The sequence below is a fragment of the Oncorhynchus clarkii genome, chromosome 9, assembly GCF_045791955.1.
Source record: "Oncorhynchus clarkii lewisi isolate Uvic-CL-2024 chromosome 9, UVic_Ocla_1.0, whole genome shotgun sequence".
NCBI lineage: Eukaryota > Metazoa > Chordata > Actinopteri > Salmoniformes > Salmonidae > Oncorhynchus > Oncorhynchus clarkii.
Genome location: NC_092155.1, coordinates 25,919,643 through 25,947,348, shown reverse-complemented (window position 1 = coordinate 25,947,348; position 27,706 = coordinate 25,919,643). Strand labels below are relative to the sequence as shown.

At 43.9% G+C, this 27,706-nt stretch overlaps 4 protein-coding genes and 1 non-coding gene across 7 annotated transcripts in view; all 5 read right to left on the bottom strand.

Moving 5' to 3' along the window:
• LOC139416135 (regulator of G-protein signaling 12-like) overlaps positions 1-1,376 on the bottom strand; it is a 74,755-nt gene extending 73,379 nt beyond the window's left edge. Inside the window, exon 1 of one of the 2 annotated variants that reach the window (XM_071164458.1) lies at positions 1,286-1,376. The gene's annotated coding sequence lies outside the window, so the exon portion shown is untranslated. Of the gene's footprint in view, positions 1-363; positions 911-1,285 lie in introns of those variants that run through there. The other variant, XM_071164459.1, reaches the window with a different exon arrangement.
• Positions 1,377-2,842: 1,466 nt separating this feature from the next.
• Positions 2,843-4,455, bottom strand: LOC139417186 (myb/SANT-like DNA-binding domain-containing protein 1). The gene is made up of 3 exons (XM_071166429.1): positions 4,187-4,455; positions 3,620-3,907; positions 2,843-3,143 (listed from the first exon to the last, which is right to left on the bottom strand). Exons 1-3 carry the CDS (start codon positions 4,438-4,440, stop codon positions 2,843-2,845), a joined length of 843 nt encoding a protein of 280 aa, XP_071022530.1. The 5' UTR covers positions 4,441-4,455.
• A 3,387-nt stretch (positions 4,456-7,842) lies between these two features.
• Positions 7,843-22,292, bottom strand: LOC139416134 (E3 ubiquitin-protein ligase DTX4-like). Of its 2 annotated transcripts, none has more exons than XM_071164457.1 (8): positions 21,961-22,292; positions 21,074-21,288; positions 16,795-17,866; positions 11,271-11,332; positions 10,779-10,940; positions 10,224-10,606; positions 9,999-10,088; positions 7,843-9,900 (listed from the first exon to the last, which is right to left on the bottom strand). In XM_071164457.1, exons 2-8 carry the CDS (start codon positions 21,279-21,281, stop codon positions 9,670-9,672), a joined length of 2,208 nt encoding a protein of 735 aa, XP_071020558.1. In that variant the 5' UTR covers positions 21,282-21,288; positions 21,961-22,292; the 3' UTR covers positions 7,843-9,669. The 2 variants fall into 2 exon arrangements, with proteins under 2 accessions (XP_071020558.1, XP_071020557.1); XM_071164456.1 differs by having other exon boundaries at positions 16,795-17,905; positions 21,961-22,098.
• Positions 22,293-22,604: 312 nt separating this feature from the next.
• Positions 22,605-22,676, bottom strand: trnaa-cgc (transfer RNA alanine (anticodon CGC)). The gene has a single exon. It is a non-coding gene; the product is annotated as a tRNA-Ala (tRNA).
• Positions 22,677-22,835: 159 nt separating this feature from the next.
• Positions 22,836-26,815, bottom strand: LOC139417185 (high mobility group nucleosome-binding domain-containing protein 5). The gene is made up of 3 exons (XM_071166428.1): positions 26,671-26,815; positions 24,462-24,597; positions 22,836-24,094 (listed from the first exon to the last, which is right to left on the bottom strand). The coding sequence occupies exon 3, from the start codon at positions 24,090-24,092 to the stop codon at positions 23,448-23,450; it is 645 nt and encodes a 214-aa protein (XP_071022529.1). The 5' UTR covers positions 24,093-24,094; positions 24,462-24,597; positions 26,671-26,815; the 3' UTR covers positions 22,836-23,447.
• Between the last annotated feature and the right edge of the window lie 891 nt (positions 26,816-27,706).

The following is a 27,706-nucleotide window of genomic DNA, read 5'->3' as shown; positions in this document are numbered from 1 at the left end:
CAAAAATATATTGAGTTATTATAGTTTAACCAGACAAGTGTGGGCGGTGAGCGTGAAAATAAACCGTCTGCTAGAGCAAACAGCGCCAGCTGGCCCCTTCTCAAGAACAGTTCAATCAAAGCAAGAGCTTTCAAACCAGACAAACCTGTTCGAGCGCCTTGAATTGGTTTCGTTGGACATCACATCCTTTTCTATTCTACCTCCCTTGGTTATTACATTTTTGCATTGTCTGTCCAAACACAGCAAAACCCAAAATATTTTTGAAAACATTTGCTAGAGTTTTAAATTTAAAGTAGCCCGGCCTATGCCGATTAAGTTTAGGCGCAGATACAATGTTGTCAGTGCCACTGAAATGAACGTTACCGTTTCAAAACTTTATGAAGTCAGTTCAAATATTGCATAATCCCAAACGTCCAAAAAAAGTGTTAGAAATCTACACGTGCGTAGTTTCCGTAATAATTTGTTTTCAAAAATTCCCTCGTATTCCGTATTCCATATGGCGGTGACAAACACTCATGTTGGGGACAAAGCGTCTTTCATAGTAACCATGACACTCTAACGTTTTCAGAGCACGTGATTTATTTAATTCGCCAATGAGATGATTCGATTCATCTCGCCCGTGTAGGCGTGTTTTGCATCGGCTGAAAATGGATTGCATTCGATTTGGAACAGGGCTGACTCCCGGGCTCGAGCCAGGTGCCCTGTTCAAAGCCCACTGCGAAGTCGGCTCCAAACAAAAGTGACGCAAGTAAGCACTTGCATAAGGATTCTGTGTTATCCCATGTAAAAGTGATTGCATTTGATAAAAACGCTTTATCTGCCATACCAATGATTTGTTTTTGAAAATTCAAATATTTATTTTATGTAAAGGAGATTTCTGGACTATGCACCATGTTGCCTTGTCAAAATGACCGAGCGGCACATATTTCTGTTCGATATGAGAATGACGCTCCTCCCCGTTTTTGCCCGCTGACGTGACGGGGCTTTGCAAGGTAGCCTTTGTCGGTGGCCCAACATAATCGAATCCGCCCAATCTCTCGTGTTGAATATTCAAATATTTGCGGTATGATCCTATTGTTTCTGATCATCAACATTGATAAGCTAAATATAAACATTGTTGCCGATATTTAAGCTACAATTCACACATAGCATTACCTAAAAGCATTTCACATAGGCTAACTATGCACGTTTAAATCAAAGCTATAAGATGATAATGTGATGCAACATCCACTGCACAATTAATAATGGATTTATTACAAGATAATTAACATAACATCGTAATTACCTTACATTAAATCTTAACTGGATGTATTAACCACACAGCTCGAGAAGTGATACTTTGTTGCATCCTGCCACTCGCTACTTGTAAACAAACTGCATTGTGGTCAAAGTTCTGCAACGGTCGCAAGGGCGAGTCACGTGGTCCTATTACACATGTACTGTACACACCACAGTCTCTAGACAAATATACACTCAGCAGTGAGTCAATCAATGTAAACATAGAGCAAGCCCAAAAGCAGATGTTTACTAATGTTTAGGCCTACTAAAACCCTGGATAATTTTTTTTAGGCCTAGTAGGCTAGTGAAGTGAAAGACAGTCATTTAATGAGAATAAGCAGACTATTATTATCTTTTTGCAGTAAGACCCACTTTCAGTATATTGATTAATTCAATTTTAAAAAGTGCATTTAAAATGCTAAACCTACACCTGGCAAAGCTACATTCAACTCCCTTCTATTTAATCCCAAGGTTTCCCCTAATCCTCTCAGACAACAGTTAATTATTCAAGACAATGCTGTTTAAAGTGAGTTACTGTAACTGTCCTCTCACATTACCCACAACACTGAGGGTAAACCCCTTCCTGGATTTTGCCTGTCTAGCACTTTCAATCGTTTAATGTGTTACACATTATATCATTGCTATCATATAATATTATGTGTTTTATTGTATAAAGATACTATTACATTACATACACACTAAGTGTGAATGCTAACATTATGTATGCGTTTACACAGGCATCCCAATTCTGATCATTTTTCCACCTTTTCATATCAGATCTTTTTCAGAGCTATTCTGATTTGTCCAAAAAAATCGAATTAGTTTAAAAAAAGATCAGAATTGTGCTATCTGTGTAAACACAGCATATGTAGGCTACATTGTAGCAATATCTAGAATGAAAGGGAGACGTGATGGTACCAGGAAGAGTTGAAAGACAAACCAAAAATGATAACAGAACATATGTTTTTATTTCAGTCATACATTTCAAACAAGTAGGCTGTGCTAGTTGGGATATGCAAAAACCATAGCAGGACAGACATTACAACATAATTGATACAACATCAAATGCCCATGCCTTTTGTCATCAAGATATAGAATTTGTGGACATACATTGTCTTTTGTCGATGTGAACACGTATTTTCCAAGCTTGTAGATATCTTTCAAATCTGAATGGTGGAACATGTCTAAGAACTAGCCTCAGCCGTACACCTCGGAACCCTCACCCCTGACCTCTCACGATCACAGAAACTACAAGATGGCCATTCTAGAAAGGACGAAACCATCTATATTCTCTCAGTACTGTTGAGCAAGTTGATAAGCTTTTCCCTCTCTCTGGGGGTTAAGTGTCCAGGTTAGGGATAAGGGTGAGATTGAGATTGACAATTACAGTCAGTATTTGCTATCAATCAGTTGTTAAAAAGGGCCATATAGCAGGTTCTTTCTAGCATAGCCATAGCGATCACCAAGCATAGCCTTATAGCATTTTGTCATATATAGAATTTATTTTCTAGAATAGCCATATATTGACCACCCCCACCCCCCTTGATCCCTCACCCTTGACCCTTCACCCCTGCCCTGGCTCTTTGATCCCTGGCTGGGCAGCAGAACCCCAGGTGGGTATGGGGGCAGCGGGTGGCTGAATCATCTTCTCCAGCAGGTTCATCATGCGCTCCTGGAGCTGTAGGCTCTGCACCTGGAGGAAGTTTTGCTGGTGCATGACGCGGCGCACCTCACGGCACGTCTCCTCCACCGCCCTGCTCACCTTCCGCTGCTCCTGCAGCATTGCCTCCATCACCTTCAGCTTCCACCGCTTCAGGGAGAGGTGCTGGTGTACTTTTTTCCTCTTGGCCGGTGCCGGGTGGGAACTGGACAGAAACTTTGTTAGTCAAAGTAATGGTAATGACACAGTATATAGAGAGTTTTATGCAAGTACTCAAGAGATTTCATGGATATGTTTTTCATTCCATATGTAGGAACCTTTTTCAATCAAACGGTTTCTGGGATAAGCCAGGAACTAAAGAAGAGGTTGAAATTAAAGTGAACTCAATGTATGCTAAGTACTCTCATGCGAACTAACTATCATCACAATTCATTGTTCATCTTTATCACTTAGAGAGCCTTGTGGAGACTCTTTATCACACCCTACCAATGACAATGGAGGACCCCTCTTGGCAAGGGTGGGCAGTTTAGCTCAATAACAGCTTGATACCACTCTCTTTCTCTCTCGCTCTCACTCTCTCTCTCTCTCTCTCTCTCTCTCTCTCTCTCTCTCTCTCTCTCTCTCTCTCTCTCTCTCTGTCTGTTCCCTCATTTGAAGACCAATATGTAAACATGGCCTTACTCAATACAGGGAAGCCCGGAATGCAGACTACCAGAGCTCTCCGATCCACCCAGGTCCTCCCTAATTTCCATCTCATCAGAGGAGCCTGTGTACTCCGGAAGGACGCCCATGGGGAGGCCCTCCGCATGGGAGATCGAGGCCTCCGTGGAGGTGGAGGGGCCCGAAGACTGGAGCTCAAATGAGTTCATAGTCCCATTATCGGCAGTCTTGGTGAGGATCTTTTCTATGGCTTGGTAGTACGGCCAGTCCGGGGTACCTCCACTCCCATTGGTTGTGCACTTCATTTTCCTGTCAAAGAAGGACAGAAGTTAAGGATGGTATATATTGGTTTGGGTCCAGTAGTGGGCATCAGACGTCTGGGTTTATAGGTATCATAGCTACCTGTATTGAGTTCTAGGTATGCAGGCTGCTCTGACACCCGTGGGGTTAAATTCCCAAGAAATAGCCCACGTTTGTCTACTCTCTCTGTGGATATTTAAGTAAGTTCATACAATATAATATTTTAATGGATTTATGTTGCCACCTCTTTCCATCCAAACAAATAAATTGTGTATTTCTTACACTTGCCTGTACTGGAAAGACATATTGGTGATTTTCATCTTGATCTCCTCCCGGTGGCGCTGTTCTCCCGTGAGCTCGAAGAACCTCTGGGCCATTTTCTCATAGATCTTGGTATTCCTCTTGCACTTCTTCAGCTCGGCGACGTTCTGTTCCCAGACGTACAGGAGCCCCTTCATCTCCGCATCAGTCCAGTTTCGGGCCCTTCTGTGCTTCTCGCTGTGGCCCAAGAAGAGGTAACTGAAACTGTCCTCGGTGGCCATTTTGAAAGCCCACTCGAAAGTACTCTATTCCTGTTTTGGTTTGGTAAACAAAATAGGCCCCCAAAACGGCTTAGTTTGAAAGCCCTTTTCTGCTCTAAGGTGCAGTCTAGCAGTTGTCAGTGGAATGTGGTTGCAAACAGCCACACACCGCTCTGCTTTGCCTGTGCTTTTCCCCCCGAGTTTAGCTGAAAGAGGACTCAAAATGGGGCCTAGGGCAGGAGAGGGATCCGGTTAAAAGCTTTTAAATGGAGGAAATCGTCACTGTGATGTCAAGTTGCCCTGGCAACTAGGAGGACCCTCTTTCTTCCTCCCCCAGCTCTCTTAACCATTCCCTGTCGCTCATGTCCTCTCTGGCTCTCTGGCTCCAATGCCACAACAAAAAGCTTTTAGCTGAAACGCAACGAGTTAGGCCAGAGATTACAGGGAAAACAGATTTGAAATGTGAGCCTCGAGGGAGGGAGTAGAATGAGAGAGCTGGTTTCATTTGTTTCCTTGGCAACAAGGCTGCCAAGACGTTGCTGCATTTAAAAGCTTTTAATAACATACAGTTGGGAGTGCAGGGACTGCAGGGACTGTGTGGATACTATTCTCAATGCAAGATGAAATGATATGCAAATTGTATGAAAGTGCAGGGGAAAGACGTTCGGGGGGGGGGGGGGGGGGTCAGTGTATATTAAACCAAGACAATGGGAGTCCTGTCAGTAGGTCAGCTTACGTGTGGACACTTGAACTCCTCCCCCACTCCTTACCACGATATGGCCCTTGGCGTGCAAGGGTGGGCTTAGCATGTTATCTCTCTCTCTCTTGCTCTCCACTAGCAACAGGTACAGGTTCACACAAGACAGAGTGCAATGATGGATACGAGCCATTATAGTCCATGTTAGATTTCAATACTAGAGGACATAAAGCACTCAGGAGACAACGTGAACATAACACTGTCTGTGTAAACTCCCCCAGCCAATCCCCAGATTTCCAAGAAGGGGCCACGTTGAAGTCGGAAGAAATTATAATGCCAGTGCCACTAATAGCCGGACCCATCTGTGATTTACCATCACTTTGTCTTTATTAGTGACCCTTTGCCGTCACAGTCTTAACACAGTTTTGTCCTTATTAAATCTCGAGAAACTCCATAAATCTCCATAGAAACTGACAGACGTTCCACCATGCCATAACACTGGCTTTTTCTTTGCAACTCTGCCTAGAAGGCCAGCACCCCGGAGTTGCCTCTTCACTGCTGACGTTAAGACTGGTGTTTTGCGGGTACTATTTAATGAAGCTGCTAGTTGAGGACTTGTGAGGCATCTGTTTCGCAAACTAGACACTAATGTACTTGTCCTCTTGCTCAGTTGTGCACCGGTGCCTCCTACTCTTTCTATTCTGGTGAGAGCCAGTTTGCTCTGTTCTGTGAAGGGAGTAGTACACACCGTTGTATGAGATCTTCAGTTTCTTGGCAATTTCTCACATGGAATAGCCTTCATTGATGAGTTTCAGAAGAAAGTTATGTTTCTGGCCATTTTGAGTCTGTAATCGAACCCACAAATGCTGATGCTCCAGATACTCAACTAGTCTAAAGAAGTCCAGTTTTATTGCTTCTTTAATCAGTACAACAGTTTTCAGCTGTGCTACCATACTTACAAAAGGGTTTTCTAATGATCAATTAGCCTTTTAAAATGATAAACATGGATTAGCTAATTTCTGTATTTCTGATCAATTTGATATAATTTTAATGGGCAAAAAAATTAAGGACATTTTTAAGTGACCCCAAACTTTTGAATGTTAGTGTACCTCCTCCATTGAAGTGGACTGAGGTCTATAGGTTTATGTTAAGCCACAAATTGTTTTGGTTAAAGTTTCTAGTAAGTTGAGTGCATACTTTTTTTGTAAGTGATCCCTGCGGGAATTGAACCCATGACCTCAAAACACCACATATTGTTTTTAAATATATGTCCTGAAGTGGCAGAAGATAGTGAAAGAGCAAACCTTGCAGTTCTATATAATTACATAAAATACATAACACATATGTTAGTCTATTTATACATCTTGACCGTCTGCATGTCGGCAACTGTTTTCAAGCAGCTCGAGCCTGTCAGATAGATCAAAACCTATTGAGAAATGTGACTTAATTGGCCAGAACTGGCACTTTGAGGCGCAAAAGCCCTCTCATAACCACACACAGTGATATAGAAACTGGCTGGTAGTCTAGAGACTGCCCGATGCCAGTTAGTGTGTTGGCTACTGTGCTACACATTAGCCTAGTAACTAGAAGAAGAGCAGCAATTCAAGTCATTGTTTAATCTTATAGGCCCTTCTTAAATAGTTATCTTACTACCTTTTCTCATTTGTTAAAGTGGACATAATCCAGACTACTAATCCAGAGCTCAGACTAATCTAGAGATAAACTGTCCTTCGTAGTTTCGCATGGTTAGACTGACCCTGTCATGTCAATAGAGTGAATGATCTGGGGACAAACCTTAGAATTACTGTATCTCCGAAAGGCACTTGCCAGTCAGGCAAATCAGGTGTACATTTATGGTCACTTGCCCATATATATTTACATGCAGAAATGCCATAAATTGGCCGTATTTCACTTAAACGATGGGGAGGAACCAGAAAGTTTAGGGTTAGTCTACTGGAATTCTTGCAGTTTGGTTGTTTGAGTAAGGAAAACTGCCCACCTTGCCCAACTGTTCAGTTTACTTGCCCCGGGCCAATAGGGTAACCCTCAATGTCAATCCCTGCATAATAGGTATATATATACATAAATACATACACCCACACGAAAAACACCAACACCGTAATCATCATACTGCTATTTTAATTGTCCCACTGTTACTTTAAATGCAAGTCTTTTGTAGTTTTATACGTTACTACTTTCTCTGCCATCATAGTTCTCAACGTCATTCGTTCTCTCCATTACAACTTTTACAAAGGTTTTATTAAAAGTGTTTTTTTTTTTTTTTTTTACAAAGTGGTCATGAGCCTTCAACCGTTGTTTTATTCCCATTGACAGACATGTAGTCAAACTGTGCCTGGGAAATAAAATGACATGTGCCAAACTGAGCAGTGCAAGAACTGAATAGACATAAAACATGACAACATCAAGTCCTGCATAAGACATCCAAACCAGCTGCTGGTATCATTGGGGAGAGGGGGGGATACAGGGTCACATAACATGTGCCAAATGCAGTACCCTTACCCAGAAAGTACAATACAGCAGTCATGTGATGGATATGTAGACATCATGTAGTCACACAGCTTTAAAATGTGGCTAAACAATACAAAGTAAAAAATAAATAATGTGGTTTTGATATGCCACTTATAAAAAAAACAATTTGATAAAAATTATAAAAAATAGAGCACAATAAATAAAATTCATTAAGTATAGAGTTGCGTTATAACCGTACCTTTACAAAATGTTTAATGTAAAGTTGTATACATAAACACACACATACATACAGAAAAAATATAAACTATAAATGTTGGCCTAACATTTGCATGTTAACACATACTCAAACATATTGTCAATAGTACCGCTTTATAAGCAGGTCCGTCATGGACCTAACACAAACCGACTGGACCGTTTGACCACAGGTTAGATCGACGACAGAGCAAATCTTTGTCCCTCCTTACAGCAAAAACAGCAGAAGGTTCGGCTTTTCTCAGAGACAAATGAAGCTGGTGTCTAAAAGAAAGAAAATTCAACCCAAAGTAGTTTTAACAGTTAGATATAACTTCTTAAGGTCATGCCTAACTTTCCATGTTTCCTTTTGACTAAAGGACTAAAGAAAGATGATGCTCTGTGCAGTGCAAATCTGACCTCACGTGGCAGGTCCAATCATAGCTTTATATCTGATTTAATTCCTTCTGGGGTGCATCTCAATAGTCTAGTGCCCTTCCCACCCCCCCATCCCTGTTCAATCATCTGCAATGACGTGAAAGAATTTGAGAGGAAGCTATGTAAGACTATTGAGATGCACACATGGTTTGAAAAGGACTCTCATTTTGTGCTTTTAGGCTCACCCACCCCGCCGAGAGGGTTCCCAAAACACTAACACTGAAAGGGCCTGGCAACGGACGAGTCTTAAATCGTCCGAGGTAAAAACTCAGATATTAACGCACAGACACCCACAGAGGCTTGTAATATTTAGGAGCCCTCTCGAGGAAGAGTTGAGCCTGACTCATTTCCTTACAATGTCACATATAGAAAACAATGCTGTAGCAATCAAACAGACAACATACAGCGGTTAACCAGGTGAAAAGAAAATGGAATGTAAAAATGAAATGAAACTCAAACCGAGCCAATATATAACAACTATTTAAAATGTACAACAACGCATTTTCAAAAATGATACAGCAATTAATAAAACACAGAAGAAAACCTATAGAGGCCAAGGGAATGTATTTTTCGACAAGTACCACTAGAGGGCATTACACATTCATGCTCACACATCCAGTCATAACATTAAATATTTTGAACGTTCTCGTTAACGTTTTCTGTAAATGAGAGACTTGTTACTCTGCTGCCGGTGGTCTAATACTTTTTTGCCCTCTACCATTCATTAGCCCATCTATCATAACCCCACTAATACCCATTTTTAGCGTTCATCCTACCACTTACAGCAGCTCTGGTGACTTGGTTCACCATTGAATTCAATTGGACCAATACAGATTCCGTACATTCTTGTCAAACTCTCACAGTGTAAACAACAGCTTCTGTCCAACACTGAATTGTATGTGCACTGTTGCCTCAAACGTCTCACTGAATGACATTTTGTGACGCCACCATTAATGTAGCAGAAATAAACTAAAACATTCCATCATACACCCGACCTATGCAGCTAAGCCACAGCCCACCTGTTCAGAGGGTGTATGATGTTGTACCGCAGTCAGTGTCGCTAGAAACTACAGTCAGACAGTCGATTTGTCTGTTTCTCTATTTGTTTAATGGTTGGTTCTTTTTCTTGGCTCATCTTTTCACCCGTTCAGTCATTTCTTCTCGTATGCAGTCTTTCAGGCATTCGGTTTCTGTTGCTGTCACATTTGCGCTGTCTGTGTTAATTTCTGTATTTCTCTTTTTTATTTTTTTACATATTCATTTGTCTATTTCTTCTCATCTCTGTTCCGTTGTGTCGCTCTGAGTCTGTATGTTCATTGTTTAAGCTCTGTCTCAAGTCTCCAGAGTCAGAACAAGTCTCTGTGTTGCTGTTTCCCCATTGGCCCGTCTTTAGCTCAGTCTCTGGGTAGGCATTCCTCCTCTGTGATCCCCTGGGCCTTAAGCTCCTCCAGAACGTTGTCCAGGTGGCCTGGGTCGGGGTAGCCATGGCCTGTTAGGTTGGAGCCAAACTCAGTCTTGTGGTGCACTTCGTTCCAGATGACCGTGTCCGACTCGCCCGTGGTGCTGGACGTGCCCACCGAGAAGATGAGCCGGCGGTCCCACGCCACCAGCAGCAGCTTCAGTACCTAGGAAAAAAAAGAGTGAAAGTTAGCTACACAACCCAGTCATTTCATCTACAGCAAACCAGTACAAACTAGTAAACAGGAAGTTAGCTGGTGTTGACCTTGCGTCCCTTCTCGCTATCAGGGAGGTAGCAGTGTCGGGGGAATCCCCGGGCGGTGAATGGCTTGCCCGGGTTCGGGTGCTCAGGCCCCTGGGAAAAGGTGAAAGGGATTAGAATATAAATAATCATGCACAGTCAATGGGTGAATTCACGAGAACGCCCATCATCTTGTATTTACAGTACATCAGGTGCGTGTAGTATGTGGATGGGCAGTAAGGCTGTTACCTGGATGCCGGGGGGGATGTTGTAGATGATGCGGATGGTCTTGCAGTCAGGGTGGCCGGGCAGCGAGTGGGGGATGACGTGGTACTCCATCTTGCCGGGTGGCTGGTTCCCCGTCTTCACGCCGTAGATGGTCTTGCAGGTAGGGCACTGTAGGCTGCCGTCCTTGTTGCCGTTGTTGTACATGGCCACCAAGCACTGCAGGTGGTACTGGTGCCCACATTGAGCCAGGCGACCAACCGACTCTGCCCGCTGGATTCCCCCAACTCCGGGGCCCTTGTATCCCGAGGGCCCAGCCAGGGCCTCCATGCAGATAGTGCAGTCCTCCTCTGGGGGATTGCGGACCTTCTGAAGGTACCTCTTCACTACTTCCTCAGGGGTCTTGCCTAAGAGAAAGGGATGAAAGAGACATTTTTAGTGAATTAATCACTGTGACCCACATTTCCTATGTTGGGCTGTGTGTGTGTGTGTGTGTGTGTGTGTGTGTGTGTGTGTGTGTGTGTGTGTGTGTGTGTGTGTGTGTGTGTGTGTGTGTGTGTTTGTGAGCGCTACACCCACCTTTGCGAGCCTGCTTCTTGGTGGTCTTGCGGCAGCAGTGGCCGAGGCCGGGGACAGGCTTTATGTCACTCTTGCTAACGGGCGGGGGGTGGAGCACCAGCTTGGGAGGGCGGGTCAGACAGACAGGAAGTCCTGCGGCACTCATCAGGATCCCTGTAATACCTAGAGACAACCAGCAGTGGGAGCAATGAGACTCCTCCACCACTGTCTATTGAGCTTAACCCAGGTAGACACTGGTCCATCATAAGCTACACTCATTCTCTATTTATGGGTCACATTAACAAATTAAGCCGGATTCTCAGTAACACTGTCTATCATTATTAGGTAAAGTGATGTTGACCGCTAAATGACCAAAATAGGCCTAGTAAATGAAGACTGAAAATGGCTTTAGACACTGGTACAAAGTTCCCCAATAGCTCGACTAGGAAACATAGCTTCCCAGGCAGCTTCAAGTTTCCTGTTTTGATATTAAGACTTAATGGTTGTTCTTACCTGCCAATGCAGGGTGGACAGGGCTAGATCCATTGAGGTTCTTCACAGGAACCGTTGGGACACTGAAACATAAAACACACTTCAGAACACACACACCTAGCAGACACAAAGCATTTCCCTGTTGTATTCGGCGCATGTGACAAATAACATTTGATTTGATTTTGAAACAATCACATCAGATGTGTGTCATAGGTAAACTTAAGGTGACCAATGACCACAGTGTCTGGTGTTTTCTGTGTCAAGGGTCATACCATGTCAGCAGGTCAAAGAGCTTTTGCTGAGCCACGTTGTTGACACGTTGACACGTCGCTACGCCATCCAGGACTCCCCTAGTTGTCTGCGCCATCACTGAAAACAACAACCCTCACCTGAGCCAACACTGAAAACAACAACCCTCACCTGAGCCAACACTGAAAACAACAACCCTCACCTGAGCCAACACTGAAAACAACAACCCTCACCTGAGCCAACACTGAAAACAACAACCCTCACCTGAGCCAACATCGAAAACAACAACCCTCACCTGAGCCAACACTGAAAACAACAGCCCTCACCTGAGCCAACACTGAAAACAACAACCCTCACCTGAGCCAACACTGAAAACAACAGCCCTCACCTGAGCCAACACTGACAACAACAACCCTCACCTGAGCCAACACTGAAAACAACAACCCTCACCTGAGCCAACACTGACAACAACAACCCTCACCTGAGCCAACACTGAAAACAACAACCCTCACCTGAGCCAACACTGAAAACAACAACCCTCACCTGAGTCAACACTGCTTTGAGAAAACCATGAGTGCATAGATTGTTAAACTTCAGAATGTTTGTTGGCCAGTCGGTCAATTTCATCTTAATTCCGATCAACTCAGGAATGGAATACCACTCCTATAGAAAAAGTCCATGCCCAATATAACTGACAGGAGTTGAAACAGAATCCAACAGCCAGGATTGAAATAACCCATCATTCCCTACAGCCTTCTCAATACTAGTTATTCACATCCAACATAGTCCCACTGTCAGACAACTGAAAGAAAGAGTGCTGTATCATTGTAAGCATGTGTCATGAGCCTCCACATTCTTCACAATATGATCCAAACAGAAACCGTACTGACTAGGTGTTCAATTTGATTATTGTCATCTTGACTTTGATTGTGGGGTTTATTTCCCAGCTGAAATCTGCAAACCCCTCAGGTACCAAATAAAATCGTATCCCAAAGACGATTTTCACTATCGCTTCTCCAAACTTTAATCTCTCTCAATCCTCTCTTCTGTCTCCTTTCCAAATCTCAATAATAAATCCTCCCCGGGTATGTATATCCTCAGATACGCTGCACCTCCCTGCTCCAGTCTCCCTCTCCTCTCTCAGTAGGTGTATGAATGTCTCATATTCCTCTGGCTTTTACAGTGTAGGGATTTTCCCTCTGTTGACGTCACCACACTGAGATTACCTGCCAATTAGCATGTCACAGTGCACGGCTGCCAAGCGGCAGACAGACACCAGCGCATACTGGAGTAACGGCATTAGCTGAGGTCACCCCCTCTAGCCGTACACGCTGTGAGGGAATGCTGTGCGTTGTCACTGAGGGATAGTCCTTGACATAAAAGCAGAGGCGTGGATTGGTATTGAGTGATTAACTGAAAGTACTTTAGGTAGAGAATATTACCTGTGACGTTTAAGGCTACATTTAGTCCAATGATTCAGCCACATTGTTTGAAATAGGTACTGAAAAATACTGTTCGCCCATCACCGACTTGGGATGTTTCTACTGTTGAAGACAACACAGCACTGAACAACTGTGGCTCATTCGTTGTATGATCTCCAAGGTCTATTCCCCAACAGAGGTATTCCTCATCTGCACATTTCAAACCAGGTTACACCCTCACCAGTCCCTCTTTGAACATTTTGGTAACACTTTATTCGGAAAGCCCCTCACCCCGACAGATGATCTAGCGTAGATGTTCAGCAAGCACAATTGGTTTCGTTTATCGAGTGCGTCCGCTGCAACATATTACAACAAATTTGAACGCCTGAGTGGCTGAGGATAGTAAACCACGTGTCAACAGTAGTAGTTCAATTCAAATTCATCCAATGACAATAGTTGTTTGATCATCTGAGCACCTGACTGGACACTATCCAAATAAAGAGGGACCGGCGTGGTCTTTCAACCGGACACTTTCCAGACCCTCAGTTCAACTGTAGGCCATATCCCAAGTTCCGCCCTACGACGTGGCTGGTGGCATCCCCAACTTGGCTTACAGTTCGAGAAACACAGCGCAGTTCATTGGGTCACCGGCCTTTTGTGTGGTAAACGAGTGACTGTCGGGGTGCTCTTGCCCAGTGTTCTCTCACAGATACGAAGATGTGGGCGAATGAAAAGCACCTTGTGAACTGGAGCAGGCGCCATAAACACATTGGAGAACACGCTCGTGCCAGGGAGCGGACGTGCAAGGTGTGAGATACGGAAGGAGGGAGGGTGGAGGAGAGGGGAAAGAGGGAGGAAAATAGTGAAGGAGAGAGGGAGAGCAAAAATGTGGAGAGGACTTGGGAGTTAAAACTATGTGGTTTAGTTTGATCCCTAGCTAATCTAAAACTTTAGTGCACGTTCTGGCTGATCCATTCAAGAGAACTGCTATGGTGTATAGGACACGAATAGTCTTTTATCCACCTCCGAGTGTCTTTTATCCCCCTCCGTGTGTCAGTGAACCTGGCATGGTAACTGTTACAGTGTGTGTGGGTCAGTGTACCAGTCTAAAGTTGTTTGTCTGCTGTGCATTACTAGAAATGATTGGGTTTTGTTACTCTGGGTACGTTCGTCTGCAAAATGATTTATAATATGAATAAATTAAATAAAATGTGTATAAAATATAAAATAACTCTAAACAACAACATGAATACTCAAATAATGTGGAAGAGAATGCCACTGTGGTTTAGAGGAGGGTTTGGCCCGGCAGGGATGTCCTTGTCCCATTGACCACTAGCGACTCCTGTGGGGGGCCGGGAAGAGTGTCGGACACGGTCGCCAGGTGTACGGTGTTGTTTCCTCTGACACATTGGTGAGGCTGGCTTCCGGGTTAAGTGGGCATTGTGTCAAGAAGCAGTGCGGCTTGGTTGGGTTGTGTTTCGGGGGACGCACGGCTCTCAACCTTCGCCTCCCCCGAGTCCGTACGGTTTTGCAGCGATGAGACAAGACAGTAACTGCCAATCGGATCCCACGAAATTGGGGCGAAAAGGGGTACATCTTATTAAAACTTGATTTAAACTTGATTTAACTTCTGAGAAACAATTGAAGATAATTTTGTCAAGTGAATTCTTCTGGAAGCCACAAAAAAGACCTAAAAGCTGCCCTGTCATAAAACTGTATCAATTGACAAAAACGATCATTGAAAAGTAATTAATAATTTATAAGCAAGTTATCAACAATTCCTGACGAACTTTCAAAACGCTGCTTTACCCACGTGTGTCCTGACTCTGGCCCAACCCATCGGTTTCTGGGACCAATCAGACGGTCTAGAATGTATTTCCATTCTAGAAATCACCGGGGAGGTACTCGGAGAGGAAACTAACGTCCGTGGGCGTGGCTCTTGGCCGGAGCAAAGCGTTTGGGTAGCCAGGCAACAAGTTCTCAGCTTTTCACCGTGAGTTGGTCACGCGGCAAACAATGCCCTCTAGTGTTAAGAGGAAATCATTGCTTGACTCCCTCACTACTCTCACAATAACACATTATTCACACAGAGCCAGTAACTGTGTAAATATTGATACTCGCCCTGCAAGCAAATGCTCAGGTGGCAACTCATCTATATGCATGTGTGGATTACCGAAGTAACTGCTACCTTGCTTTAAAAAAAAAAAACTCTATCTACCTCTGTTGTCCTTTGCCAGGACCCCATTCCACACAGTCTCTTGCTCCCAATCCCCCTATGCACGGATTTGAAAACCTTAGACAGGAGATATGGTGCTATTATCACATTGCTTAAACCTCTCTCTCCTATCTTTTTCCGATCTACACAAGTGCTCGCTTGGGTAGTGGCTCAGTATGGTATCACCCCAAGACCCTAACCCTAGACCCTTTTCATTGGCCCCTCTGAAAATGTAGGGTTTGTGAAAGCAATATGGTAGTTGTCGAAACCGAGTCCCCCAGGCAGTGGGCACACAAACTGAGACGCTGCCTTGTGTCTACAAGACTGGAGCAGTCTGCCTCCAACAACCCCCCCCCCTCCCAATCCCTCCTCAACCAAACTTCCCCTGTTAACAGGTCTCATGTCTCCAAATCACCCCCCACTCCCACCCCTATATATCAACGTCACATTCATTCTCAGGGCCAACTCCCCAACAAATAGTCCCATAGGACATAGTGAAGCAGCTTTGCCTTCTCAGGGTAACAATTGGGACAGCAGTCACTACAGCTTTGAGTTCCCCTCGTACCCCCAGCCCTGAGAGCCCCCTGCCTCTGTCCGTGCCCCAGCATTGTTTTGGAAATGGGAACCAGGCCTCGGCTGTGCCCACAATGGTTGCCATGGAGACCGCACACATACACACCAGCGGGGGCAGAGGGGCCTGTAGGAATGAGAATAGGCCTGGGAACTGGGTGTGTAGGGATGATGTCAGTATTACAACAGTAGCACTAAGCATGTCATGAGAGTACTGGGGAGGTTGTGTGTGGGTGTGGGTGTGTGTATGGGGGGAGGTCAATCTATGCATGTTATCAGAAAACTATGCTTACCCCAAGCCCCCCCCCCATCCACCCTCCTGGCTCTCAAATTCTAACTGGGTGAATCAAATCTGAGTGACACAGCGCGGCGTATTTGATATGAATGCGTTATGGAATTTCACATAGAAATGAACCAGCTAACAGAATGTGGCATAGGGATTAAAGGTTTATTAATGCTAATGGGGTGTTAATGTCAGATATGGGCAGCGATTGTGGAGGCATGTCTACGCCAGTGGAAACGCCTTGGATCAAAATGTTGAAATTCCTCGTCTATCCTCGTTTTTCAACCCTTGTGTTGTGTTTATCTGTGAGAGACAAGCGTAGTCCACCGTGTTTTCGGATCGGGGTTAACAATTGTATCGGCTACATAACATCACTAAGTCTCTTTCTCAACACTGAAATCCCCTTGTCTTCAGAAAGAATACTTTCTTTAAGCTGTTTGGGCCGATATCCAGTACACAGATTGAGCCCAGTTCTGATATCGGTTCAAATGGAGACATAACTATGTATTAACAACAGGTTCTTGTCCATCTTGCAGGTTGTGTAGATCAATGTTTGGATCACAACTGACTTGTTTCGGGTTATGGCAAGAGACTGGACTGTCAAAGTAGACAGACAATTGTAGTCACTCGCAGCACAAAAACGTTTCAAAACCACTAGACGTGTGTGATATTGAGTGTGCTTGCTTGTGGCATTAGATAGCACATCATATCAGATAGACAAGTGTAGAGAACTACGTCATAAAGGAGGTACATGGGAGGAGTATTTTTGTGAACTGTAGTGACATAACAGCTGGAGCAGTGACTCACCCGGAGGCGATGAGGGCTCTGGACTGGGCCATGGCGATGCGCTGCAGGGCGGGTCGGCTGAGCCCGGCAAGGCTGGCACGAGGTGGCAGAGGGGCTGCACAGGCCGCCGCTGCTGAAGACACGGGCCCCAGGACACGGGCGGAGGGTGAGGGGGTGCAGGAGGAGGCTGCCGTGGAGATGAGAAGAGGGGCCGGCGCGGGCATTGACGGAGGGCCGGAGGACGCCATGGAGAAGGAAGAGGAGAGAGGAAGAATGACACTGGACGCGATGGAGGAGGGCGGAGGCGGTGGAGGAGGCGGAAGGGGGGGTAGAGGCGGGGGAGGGGGCCGGGTAGAGGTGAGGGAGAGTGCGGCGGTGGCCGAACCCAGGAGGGAGAGCGAGTGGGCGAAGCCGCCGCCGACCCCTACACCACCGCTAGCCCCGCCCGCGGACGTCCTGTGGGGGGACAAGGACCTGGCCATGGAGGAGGGGGGGCGAGGGAGAGTCAGCGAGTAAGACCCCCCCATGGCCGAGTAACCCCCACCTAGTTTGGGGCTGGGCGGCTTGTTCTGAGGTGGCCTCCTGCCCAGGGTGTGAGCCGTCGCCATGGCGCCTGCCTTGACGCTCAGGACCAGCATGCATTGCTGACAGGCGCAGGGCTGGCCCAGCGATGTGATGGCAGAGGCCGGCAGGGCACCGCTTGGGTAGGCGCTACCGTTCCCGTTCCCCATGCCCACTCCGGAAACCCCCACCCCCGGCAGTCCTGCAGGGCTGGGTCCCCAGGCGTGGTGTGTCTTGGGAAGGGGCCCCGACACCAGAGGGTAGGCCAAGTCGGAGCGGCGTTGGATGCGGCGGCAGCGCTGCGTCTGCCCGTTGATCTGGGTCATGCTCTGAAAGTCGATGAGGTAACAGAAGCCCAGTGGCGCCAGGTCCAGCCAGGGCTGCTGACGGTCGCGTGCTGCCTGGATGGCGATGCCCACCTCTGTGTCGTAGGCTGTCCACGAGCCTGTGTCGTTCTCCCACTCCCACAGCCAGCCCTGGCCCGGCGCCGACGTGGGGTCGTAGAAGCTGCGACGCACCGGTCGGAGGGTACCTGGGGTAACGGTAGAGAGACGAGGGTCACGCCACAGAACTACAGAGAGGGGAACACAAGAAGGACCTGTTCCAGAAGACCTTTCAACTAACCACATTCAGTCATAACACAACACCGATGACATTTGTTCACAACACCGATGACATTTGTAGCACAGTGCAGTAATAGACATACATTGACACAAATGACTATTGATATGACCTGTTCAAGTGAAAGAAAAGCATGAATAAAAAGTTATGTTTTTTTTTTTAAATTAGGCTTGGTTGACTTTTTTGTTGGTCTATCTAGAACCAAAAAGGGTTCTTTTTTTTAACCTGGAACCAAAAAGGGTTCTGTTGTGGAGCCAGCCGCAGAACCCTTTTGGAACCCTTTTTTCTAAGAGTGCAGATGAGCTAAATGTTCTGTAGGCCTTGCTGTAATAATTGTTGTAGACAAGCAAATTACACCACCACCAAATTTGATCAATCGGTGTGTGCTCCCTAAGAATTTGGGCAAACAGGCTAACAGGTTGCCCCTGGTAACAGCACACCATGTTCTGGATTGTGATTGGTTGCTGGCCTTGGTTGGGCTCAGAGTTGCTCAGAGCTGGTCATGTTTGCTTTCCCAGTCCAGAGACTTAACGTTCAGTCCATATCAACTGTCGTCCTATTACCTGGGATTCAAAGAACTTCTAATCCTGTGTTTAACTAATTTATACTCCCAAAGAGTCTTATTAAAGTGAGCATGACTGGCAGACAATGAATGACGGTTGCTTTTTTTTAACGAAGAACACGTTTTGAGAGAATAAATCCGGAGTGCTTGAGATGCCAAGCTGCAATAGAAAACGACATCTTCAAATAACAAGACATAAACCAATATAAATCTATCTATAAACCGTTTGCCGTTCAAAACAATAGGGTTTGAATGTAAATTATACATGAACATACTTATTGAATTATGTAATAGACATATAACAATGCCTGGAATGCAACAGAGTACATTTTTCATCGTATCTGAACTCAACCCAACTACCCCCTTTTCTCTCAATGACCTCAGACTTCTGCAATTCATCTCACCTCCCTCCTCCTTTCCCTCCCTCTGGTTTTGGGACTGGGGCACCCTACCCCCCTCTCTCCCCACAGCTATCCCCGTCTGGGAAGCAGGAAAACCGCACAAAAGTGTTTGTAAGCCCCAGGTCGCTAGGTGCACGGTGTTTCCTCCGACACATTGGTGCAGTTGGATTCCGGGTTGGATGCGCGCTGTGTTAAGAAGCAGTGCGGCTTGGTTGGGTTGTGTTTCGGAGGACACATGGCTCTCAACCTTCGTCTCTCCCGAGCCCGTACGGGAGTTGTAGTGATGAGACAAGACAGTAACTACTAACAATTGGATACCACGAAATTGGGGAGAAAACAGCCAAAGTGTTGAGAAGGGCGGCAGAGTCAAAGTTAGACGTCTGACAATTCTTCCCTTTGTGTTGTCGCCCACTTTCCTCACTTCATCGTGTGAAGACGTCTCTCTGTCTGGAGGGCTGGATACAATCAGCAATAGCATTAACAGCCTTAATAAGAGGCACATAAGGGAGAGTTTTGGGGTGAAGTTCAGATAGCCAGTCATAGGTGAGAGTAAATACAGTAGTTTTACTTTGGATATTTGCTGCACACCAGAAAGCATGCGAGACTTGCAGTTGCACTGTGAATGTGAACCCAATCCAGGATTGGAGGCATTTGTACACATGGTTTGGGAATGTGTCATGAAAGAGTGTGAGGAAAGTAGTGTGTAGGATACACACTTTTGATTTCAAGAACAATGTGCTTGAGATCAAAAGGGGAACAAGCTAAAAATGTATGCCAATTTTCCCTCCACATTCTCATCTTTATTCATGATCATGTTTTGAATAATAACTCATAATGAGAACAGCTCATCCATAACTGTGCCCTACATATACTGTAGATGTCCACTCACACACAACAACCACCCAGCTAGCACATTTGGTTCCTTGGGAGTTGGGAGCACATATATTTTTGGTTTCACATTGGTTGTGGGAACAAAGCCAGACGTTTCCTGACCGGAAAATGTAGAACCCTCTGTGGAAAGGGTTTCACGTGGAACCAAAAAAGGTTCTCCTATGGGGACAGCCGAAGAACTCTTTTGGAACACTTTTTTCTAAGATTGTGCCATGACATCATGCACTACATTGGAGCATGCTGTTATCTAAAAATAAATATATGGAAATATGTGTAAAGCAACTACATTTTTCCTGGAAAACTGCACTTAAGTGTGCTCAAACAGTTGTCACTTATCAGGGGCCTTATGTATCAAGCGTGTCAAAGTATGAGTGCTGATCTAAGATCAGGTCCCCTTTGTCCATGCAATCTTTTTTTATTGTGATCTAAAATAACTGATCTTAAATCAGCACTCTTATACTGATACACTTGATACATACTGCCTCTGTAGTCTACCGTACGTACACTAAGACTGGAAGGTGGTTCGTCTTCTGCGCTCACTACCTCAAGGGCTGTGAGCGTACAGTGTGTCACTTCCCAGCTAGCACATAACGTTCTGAGAACCATATGTTTCTTAGTGTTTGGTGAGAGCGTGGTTGTCCTATGGTTATTTTGCATACAACTTTCCCGGAATGGTGGAGGATAGTTGCTTGGCTTTGGAACATTCTAAGCTCATTTAAGGAACTTGACAAAAAAAAATATTTTTCTTTTAGATTCTAGATAGACAGACTCTGAGAAAAAAAGGTGCCATCTATCTATCTAGGCTACTCTTCTGCCCCTACCCATGCTATGCAGATCCAAAATCGAAAAATGACAACAATGATGATGCTGAAAGACTCTTGTGAAAGAATGTTTAGTGAAATGCAAAACACATGATCATGAGAAAAACATAACATAACCCTTGTGTTTGGCATAATGGAGGCAGTTAACAAACATGGCCTTGAAAAATAAATGTGAACTATACACACAACTATACATGCCCACATAGGCTAGTCTGCATAAGATGCGGTTGCCTATCAAACAAGAACATAAAGGCTGTTATTAAACCATATTATTTTGTTTCTACGGGCTAACTGGATAGTGTAGGCTATTGCACTGATATGTTGTAGGCCTATGCTACATTATCGGTTTCACTGCGGTAATAACACTGTAATAGCATAGCGCCTATATTCACATTCCCTCAATACACAGTTGTGTCAATGGTCGTCAGTCACATTAGTCTTACCTGTATCTTGTCGGAACTGGTGCATGGAATGCAAGTCGATGATGTAGGGCGAGAGGCGAGAGTCCACCTGGCCTAAGACAACACTACCACCCCGTGGGTCGTTGCGGATGACTGCCTCGATGTGGTGAGAGACGGCCGGGCTGTAAGGCCGCCAGCGCCCGTGCTCGTTCAGCCATTCCCATACCACCACGGCCGACGCTAGTAACATCCTACGCCTGCGAAATAGAATAGCACAAAAGCGTTTTTAGGTGGTTTTCTTTTGAATATGTCCCATTTTAGGTACATATCCGTGCGCAGCTGCATCCATCTTGAGCCATTTGCAAGCTAGGATAGGCTATCGAGATATATTTAGCCTATAATAACAGCGTAACTATAGCTCTGTCAACCTGTAAGTGGCGCCTACCTTCCATGTTGATATTCTGTACAGGTGCAACAATATTTAGTTTCTTTGTTCAAGCGAATCAATAAATCATTAAAATCGTTGTTCATAGGCAAGGGGGTGGGGACAAGCAGGTTCCTTGCATTTTAGCCTGTATTCAGAAAAATGGCGTGTAAATCATTTCTGTGGCATAATCCGTTTTGATGTGTGAAGATGCTGTGGTGGTGTGCTGAAGTGATGGGATGGATAGGCTACATCATACATCGACAAAAAGTGATTTACTGTAACAAGTGGTTTCATTTTGCGGCAATGTAGCCTATATGATTTTCTCATCGTATTATTGTAATACAATGTAACAGATACGCAGTGGTCAGTGTAAAGACCAAAAATCCATGAACTATCGAGAGTTCCACGGCTTTATTCCACTGTATATCCTTCACATTTTAGGAATATTTGTTTATTTGTAGGTAGGATATAGCCTTAAGTAAATCAATATAGACATATTTACCAATGCCGGATACTTTTTGTTCGCCTTCCGTAGGCTAACGTTACCTCCAATCAAAGCCAATCCAGTGTAGGCTAGGGTATTCTTGGTTTAGCTACTATCCATCTCGTTATGTTAGAAAGTATTGCCTATAGTAGTGCAAATCCAAGGCTGTTGTTGTGAGAAAATGTGTTTAGGCTATTTGTTTGGATCTCCACGAAAGCCCGCATAGCCATGTCGTGCAATTGGTCCATGATGTGTCTTGGTTTTATGAGTGGGTTGCATTTAAACGCGAGGAACAACTCGAAATAATTCCGTGGGCCATCCCCGGTCAAAAATATATTTTTTTACAAAATGTTGCCATGAGTGCGTGGACAAGCATTTCACCCAGTGATTTCAACCAGTCCTATCTATCAGCAAGAGGTAATGTAGCCAATCAAATTCCAGAAACAAGGCCCAATACTCCGCCCATGACTGAGCCGACAAGGAGGCACCTTTTGCAAGCAGCAGTTGATCTCATTTAAACGTCATAAATAAATTACATTATTAAATGTTTTTATGTGGTAGAATGAGTTTAGCTCCGAATTATCACTTGGTGTTGTAATCAATAATTCATTGTGTAGACAATAGGGGTAAGGTTACATTTTCAGTTAAAAAAAAGAAAACAGTGGAGATGCCGGGGATTGAACCCGGGGCCTCATACATGCGAAGCATGCGCTCTACCACTGAGCTACATCCCCATTTCCTGTAAAAACGATATTCCAAATGGAATATAAAAATTGCAACAGGTAAATCTTAGGTGGATTAGGTTGTTTGAAATTGTATTTATGATTTAAAAATGTGAAAGTATTATACACGAATTATTGTATGTGATAAAAAAAAAACTCAAGTAATAATTCGAATTAGGCCATTTATTTCAATACAAACAGCTATTCCTAAAATATACAAAACACACTTTTAATTTTTCGAAATTTTATTTAACCTTTAACCTAGGCAAATCTGTTAAGAACAAATGTTTTATTTACAACGAGGGCCTAAACCGGATGACGTTAGGCTAATTGTGCGCCACCATATGGCACTTCTAATCACAGCTGGTTGTGTTACAGCCTAGAATCGAACCAGAGTGTCTGTAATAAGGCCTCTAGCGCTGATATGCAGTGCGCCACAAATTTTCCAATAGTAATAAGACTAATGCAGAAAACAGTACCACTCAAAGCCTGCGCTTCATCATATGAAACCTTTAAAAAAGCTTTTAATATCTCAAAAATATTGTTTCATGTATTCAATCTGCAATTGTTGCTCTTGTCAGTCCTTTTATTCACTTTGATTTATTATTTCACACACTTTTGTCTCTGTTGCTCTTTGCTCTGATTGTTGTAATCTGGTTGTAACACTGGTTGGTCAGGTTTACAATTTACAATTATGATGATAATGACGACAAAACCTACTGTCAAGCGGTATTGCTGTACAAAGAAGAAATATGGAACTATTGTCCCTCGCTGATCCTTATCTCACAATGCAGTCACATCATCCTTGTCTCTGCCCCCCTCACTCCTATCTTCAGACCAGATGGCACTACCAGAGAACTGATGCAGGTCTATCAGCAAACCTCCTCCTCCACTTTTTTCTCCTCCCACTGCTCCCTCATCACTCTCTCCATCCTCTTTGCTTTCCCACTTTTCCTCCATATTCTCCTCTCTCTCCTCCTCACGCTCTCTTATCTCTTCCTTCTCGCCCGTGAGCTTTGCTCTCTCCCTCAGGTCACAGCCCTCCATGCTGGAGTAGTCATCCGACGAGTCATCCCCTCTGTCTTCCCTCTCATCGCCCTCCTCCTCCCCCCCACTTTCCCTTCCCTCGCTCCCTCTCTCCACATCCCTCTCTTCATTTTTGTGTTCCTCCTCTCTTATGGCCTCCTCATCCGCGCCAAGGGGCCACAGCCGACGCCCAAGCCGCACTTCCAGGACTCTGACCCCAGCCATGATCCGGTCCCTGGCCCCATTCTGCCCATAGACCAGTTGGCGGACTGTGTACTGGCCATTAGTCTTGCGGTTCAGCCACATGTACAGGAAGACCAGGAGGCAAACAAGGAAGACCAGGAGGAAGAAGGCGATCAATACTTTTCTGGTGGATGTCGTTTCGTCATATACGTTGTTCATGCCTAGAAGTGAAGAGTAAAAATTGGAATGTCTGTTTAGACTGACATTTGAAAGGGACATTTGGTTGGGATCTGAACGCCAAGTGAATCTGGATCTAAGGGGTTTTACACTGTATGATTCGGATCCTGAAGTGTTTGTTTGGCCTGATCTGCACTATAAACAATTATATTTCAATTGTCAAACCGAATTTAAATGGAATTGACCCCACCTTGATGGTCACAAAATACAAGTCTCTTAATCTAAAGCTGTTCAAGTACAGTCATGCTTGGCCTTTTATTAGAACAAAATAAATCCTCTCAGAATATCAAAACCATAAGCCCACCCTTATTAGGGTGAACGGGTTCAGATTGATTTGATTTTGCAACGTACCTCTTCAAATAGTTCTCCGAAAAGTTGAAGGAATCCAAGGCCAAACTCTGCCGTGAAGGAGATCTAGTTTACTGGAAATTGAGGGTGCTCTTTTCTTTCAACTGCAGCTGATCCATACATAGATGTATTACTGGATCTGTAAATAAAGTATATGGACCATTAGTTACCTACTGCCCAAAAACATGTCAATATCCATGCAGCAAAATCTTTAATACAGATAATTACACCTTAAAGAAATATATGTGGCAGAATCGTAGATTTTCCCACACTTTTTTCGAAAGGATAAAGTGAGGCTTGTTTTGAGTGCAGCCTGAAACCTGCCTATGAATAATGATACAATAAATGTGTCACGACACCACCGAGGTGTATAGGCAGGTGTCACGGTGACTGATTATGAATGGTTCTGACAGGTGTCATTTCATGGTAGTTGACATGCCGTGTCATTGTTGTATTGTTCTGTACAGTGTACTGTCACTATATATGCAGCATCCCACCCATTCAGACACAGGAAGTGCCTGTGAAGCCATGATTCTGCCTGAGTGACTCACTAACAGGAAGCCAGCGTACTCTCTCTCTCTCTCTCTCTGTCTTGCTCACTTTTTTACAGAGAATCTACATTTCCGCCCCACATATTTCCATCTACCATAGCATCCTACGCTTTATTGCAGGTGACAGTTTTAATATGCATCACTGTATCCTGTATCAAAAGGTTGGCTGGTCCTCATTAAAGACCCGTAGATCATTTAATTACTCCCTTTTAATTTACAAAGCTCTACTACCCAAGCTTCTAACCTACCTCACTTCACTGTTAAAATGTAAAAATATGAGACACCAAACCCGTTTACAGGGATGGTTACCTCTTGAGGTTCCACTAGTACATACCGATCTAGGTAAATCCGCCTTCAGTTTTAGTGCCTCCCATTTTTGGAATAGCCTGCAAAACTCCCAACATCTAGACTCTGGTGCCTCTATGGCAGTTTAAGACTTTAATGTTGAATGAATTTAATGTGAATTGCAACTGTTTGGATTCAATGTAAATAATTGTATTTGTGATGTTTTGAAGTTGTAGTGTTGATTCTGCAATTTGCAGTTTATTTTATTTTTATTGATCATTTTGAATTTGTTGTATTGTAAATGAGACCCTGGTCTCAACAAATAAAAGTTTTATTTTTTGTTGTTGTTTCAACTATTATATACATAGATATGGATGTCGACAAGTTATTTAAAAACGTACGTTTTGCAATAAGTGTACCTGTTCTCCCTCCCTGGCCTGTGTGGATAGCTGACACATTGAACACTAATTGAATATAATAAAGAAGACTAATAAATATTTCTAGTTCATACATGAATGCAATGGGATTCATGTATGTGGACTTGCTGTTTCATATGATGTACAAATGTGACATTCTGCTCATCAGATGAAAGTTATTAACAAAGCACAGCTAATCTCAACTAGATTACCAATTAGACTATGCAAAATATATATATTTTTTTTTAATTTAACCTTTATTTAACTGGGCAAGTCAGTTAAGAACTAATTCTTATTTATAATGATGGCCTACCGGGGAACAGTGGGTTAACTGCCTTGTTCAGGGGCAGAACAACAGATTATTACCTTGTCAGCTCGGGGATTCGATCCACCGAACCGTTCGGCTACCTGCCGCCCCAAAATATGATAGTCAATCTTTTCTCTCTCTTTCTACATTCTACAATGCCTTTACATTTCTGCGTATGACCTTACATGTTTTCACATGTAGTAGGCAGCCATGATACAGTATTGGTGCGAAGCATAGATTAATAAAGATCCCATGGTGCAATATGCTGTTAACATACTCCATCTGTTTATATGTCTATTACATATGCACCATCATTTCGTACAGATAATGTAAATGTTTAAATCAAAAGCCCACTTGATATGGAAGTATTAACTACACTCTTTAGACCCGAATACAGATTCTTACATTTCTGAAAGTAAATAAAACAGGGACACAGACAAAGAGTTGGTGTGACAGAGAAAATCAATACAACGTGGAAGGAGAGAAACAGTGGTGGTAGGGAAGTGAGGAGGAGATGTGGAAAGAGATTGGGAGGAGAGTGTGAAGCTGAAGGATGGACATGGAGAGAGTGGAAAGATGATACAATAAATGTCAGATAGAAAACGAGAAATTTGAATTATGGTCAGTAGATTAAAAAAATCTATAAAACTCACCAACGTCTTGCTCTAAATGAACATGCTTTAGGATGGTTTTGAAAAAGATTAACAGACACCCAGAGAGGAAGCAAGAACTCACAGGCGTGTCAGTGGTGGAACTTTTTTTGACTAGATAAGGGGATGCATAAATTTAAAGAAGGGCATGTAAGAATTAGAGCAGGAGGGGGATATAATGTGGGTGGAGAGAGAGACAGAGAGAGAGAGAGAGAGAGAGAGAGAGAGAGAGAGAGAGAGAGAGAGAGAGAGAGTAAAGCGCAGAGATTAGCAAATCCACACCCAAATATAGAAAGAGGAAGGTGTAGTGTGCTTTCATGTATGACAGAAGGTGTGACAGTTGGTGTACAGGGTACGGTTGTGGTTTGGTTCCTTTCAAGTAAATCTTATCTAATATGTCTCCAATATGCTATGGAATTTATTTGTACAGCCATAGGAAGTTAACAGCTGTAAAGGAACCCACCTACAGTATGAACATACTGCACCTGCAAAGTTCAAAGATGCATAAAGTGGATTAACATAACTGGACCTACTGATTCTGCTAATAAACACCAACTCTCATCAATGCAGCCTAAGCAAGTGAGATGTATTTGAGTTGCACCAGGTCCCATTTTGTTCTATCCAGACTTGCACAAATAATATTTATACATATTTTTTTATTTGTTTTAAACAGTCAATGCATGGTTAGAGTTGAGTTTGTTCGCTGAAGTGCAGAACCACTCAGCTGACACTGCAGAGCCCAGAAGCAGGAAGTGAATGATGGAGCACGGGCAGGTTCAAAAGAAATGCACAGAGCTGATGTGCTTTCAGCCTTTAACCACATCCTGTTATGTGCTCCACTGGCTAGTACAAACACAACACCAGAAACTACTGGGGAACCATACAGATTCCGTATGTTTAAAGCCTACTAACAAATGCACTGTATGATCTCTTAATGGAGTTTTATTTAATTTCAGCAATAACGTTGTGGGAGGACTACACTTGATGGTCCATTTGTTCTTTCCAAAGACTCTAATTTTCTTCTTTTCAAAGAAGCCCC

Bases quoted from the DNA above. Each gene is read 5' to 3' on its own strand.
- LOC139417186 (XM_071166429.1), bottom strand. From the start codon at position 4,440: ATGGCCACCGAGGACAGTTTCAGTTACCTCTTCTTGGGCCACAGCGAG. The intron at 3,908-4,186 runs GCAAGTGTAAGA...CTTCTTTGACAG, and splicing joins AATATGTCTTTCCAGTACAG to GAAAATGAAGTGCACAACCA. The intron at 3,144-3,619 runs GTAAGGCCATGT...GTTTCTGTCCAG, and splicing joins TCCGGGCTTCCCTGTATTGA to TTCCCACCCGGCACCGGCCA.
- LOC139416134 (XM_071164456.1), bottom strand. From the start codon at position 21,281: ATGTTACTAGCGTCGGCCGTGGTGGTATGGGAATGGCTGAACGAGCAC. The intron at 10,607-10,778 runs GTGGGTGTAGCG...CCTTTCTCTTAG, and splicing joins CAAGAAGCAGGCTCGCAAAG to GCAAGACCCCTGAGGAAGTA. The intron at 10,089-10,223 runs GTAACAGCCTTA...ACCTTTTCCCAG, and splicing joins ACATCCCCCCCGGCATCCAG to GGGCCTGAGCACCCGAACCC.
- LOC139417185 (XM_071166428.1), bottom strand. From the start codon at position 24,092: ATGAACAACGTATATGACGAAACGACATCCACCAGAAAAGTATTGATC.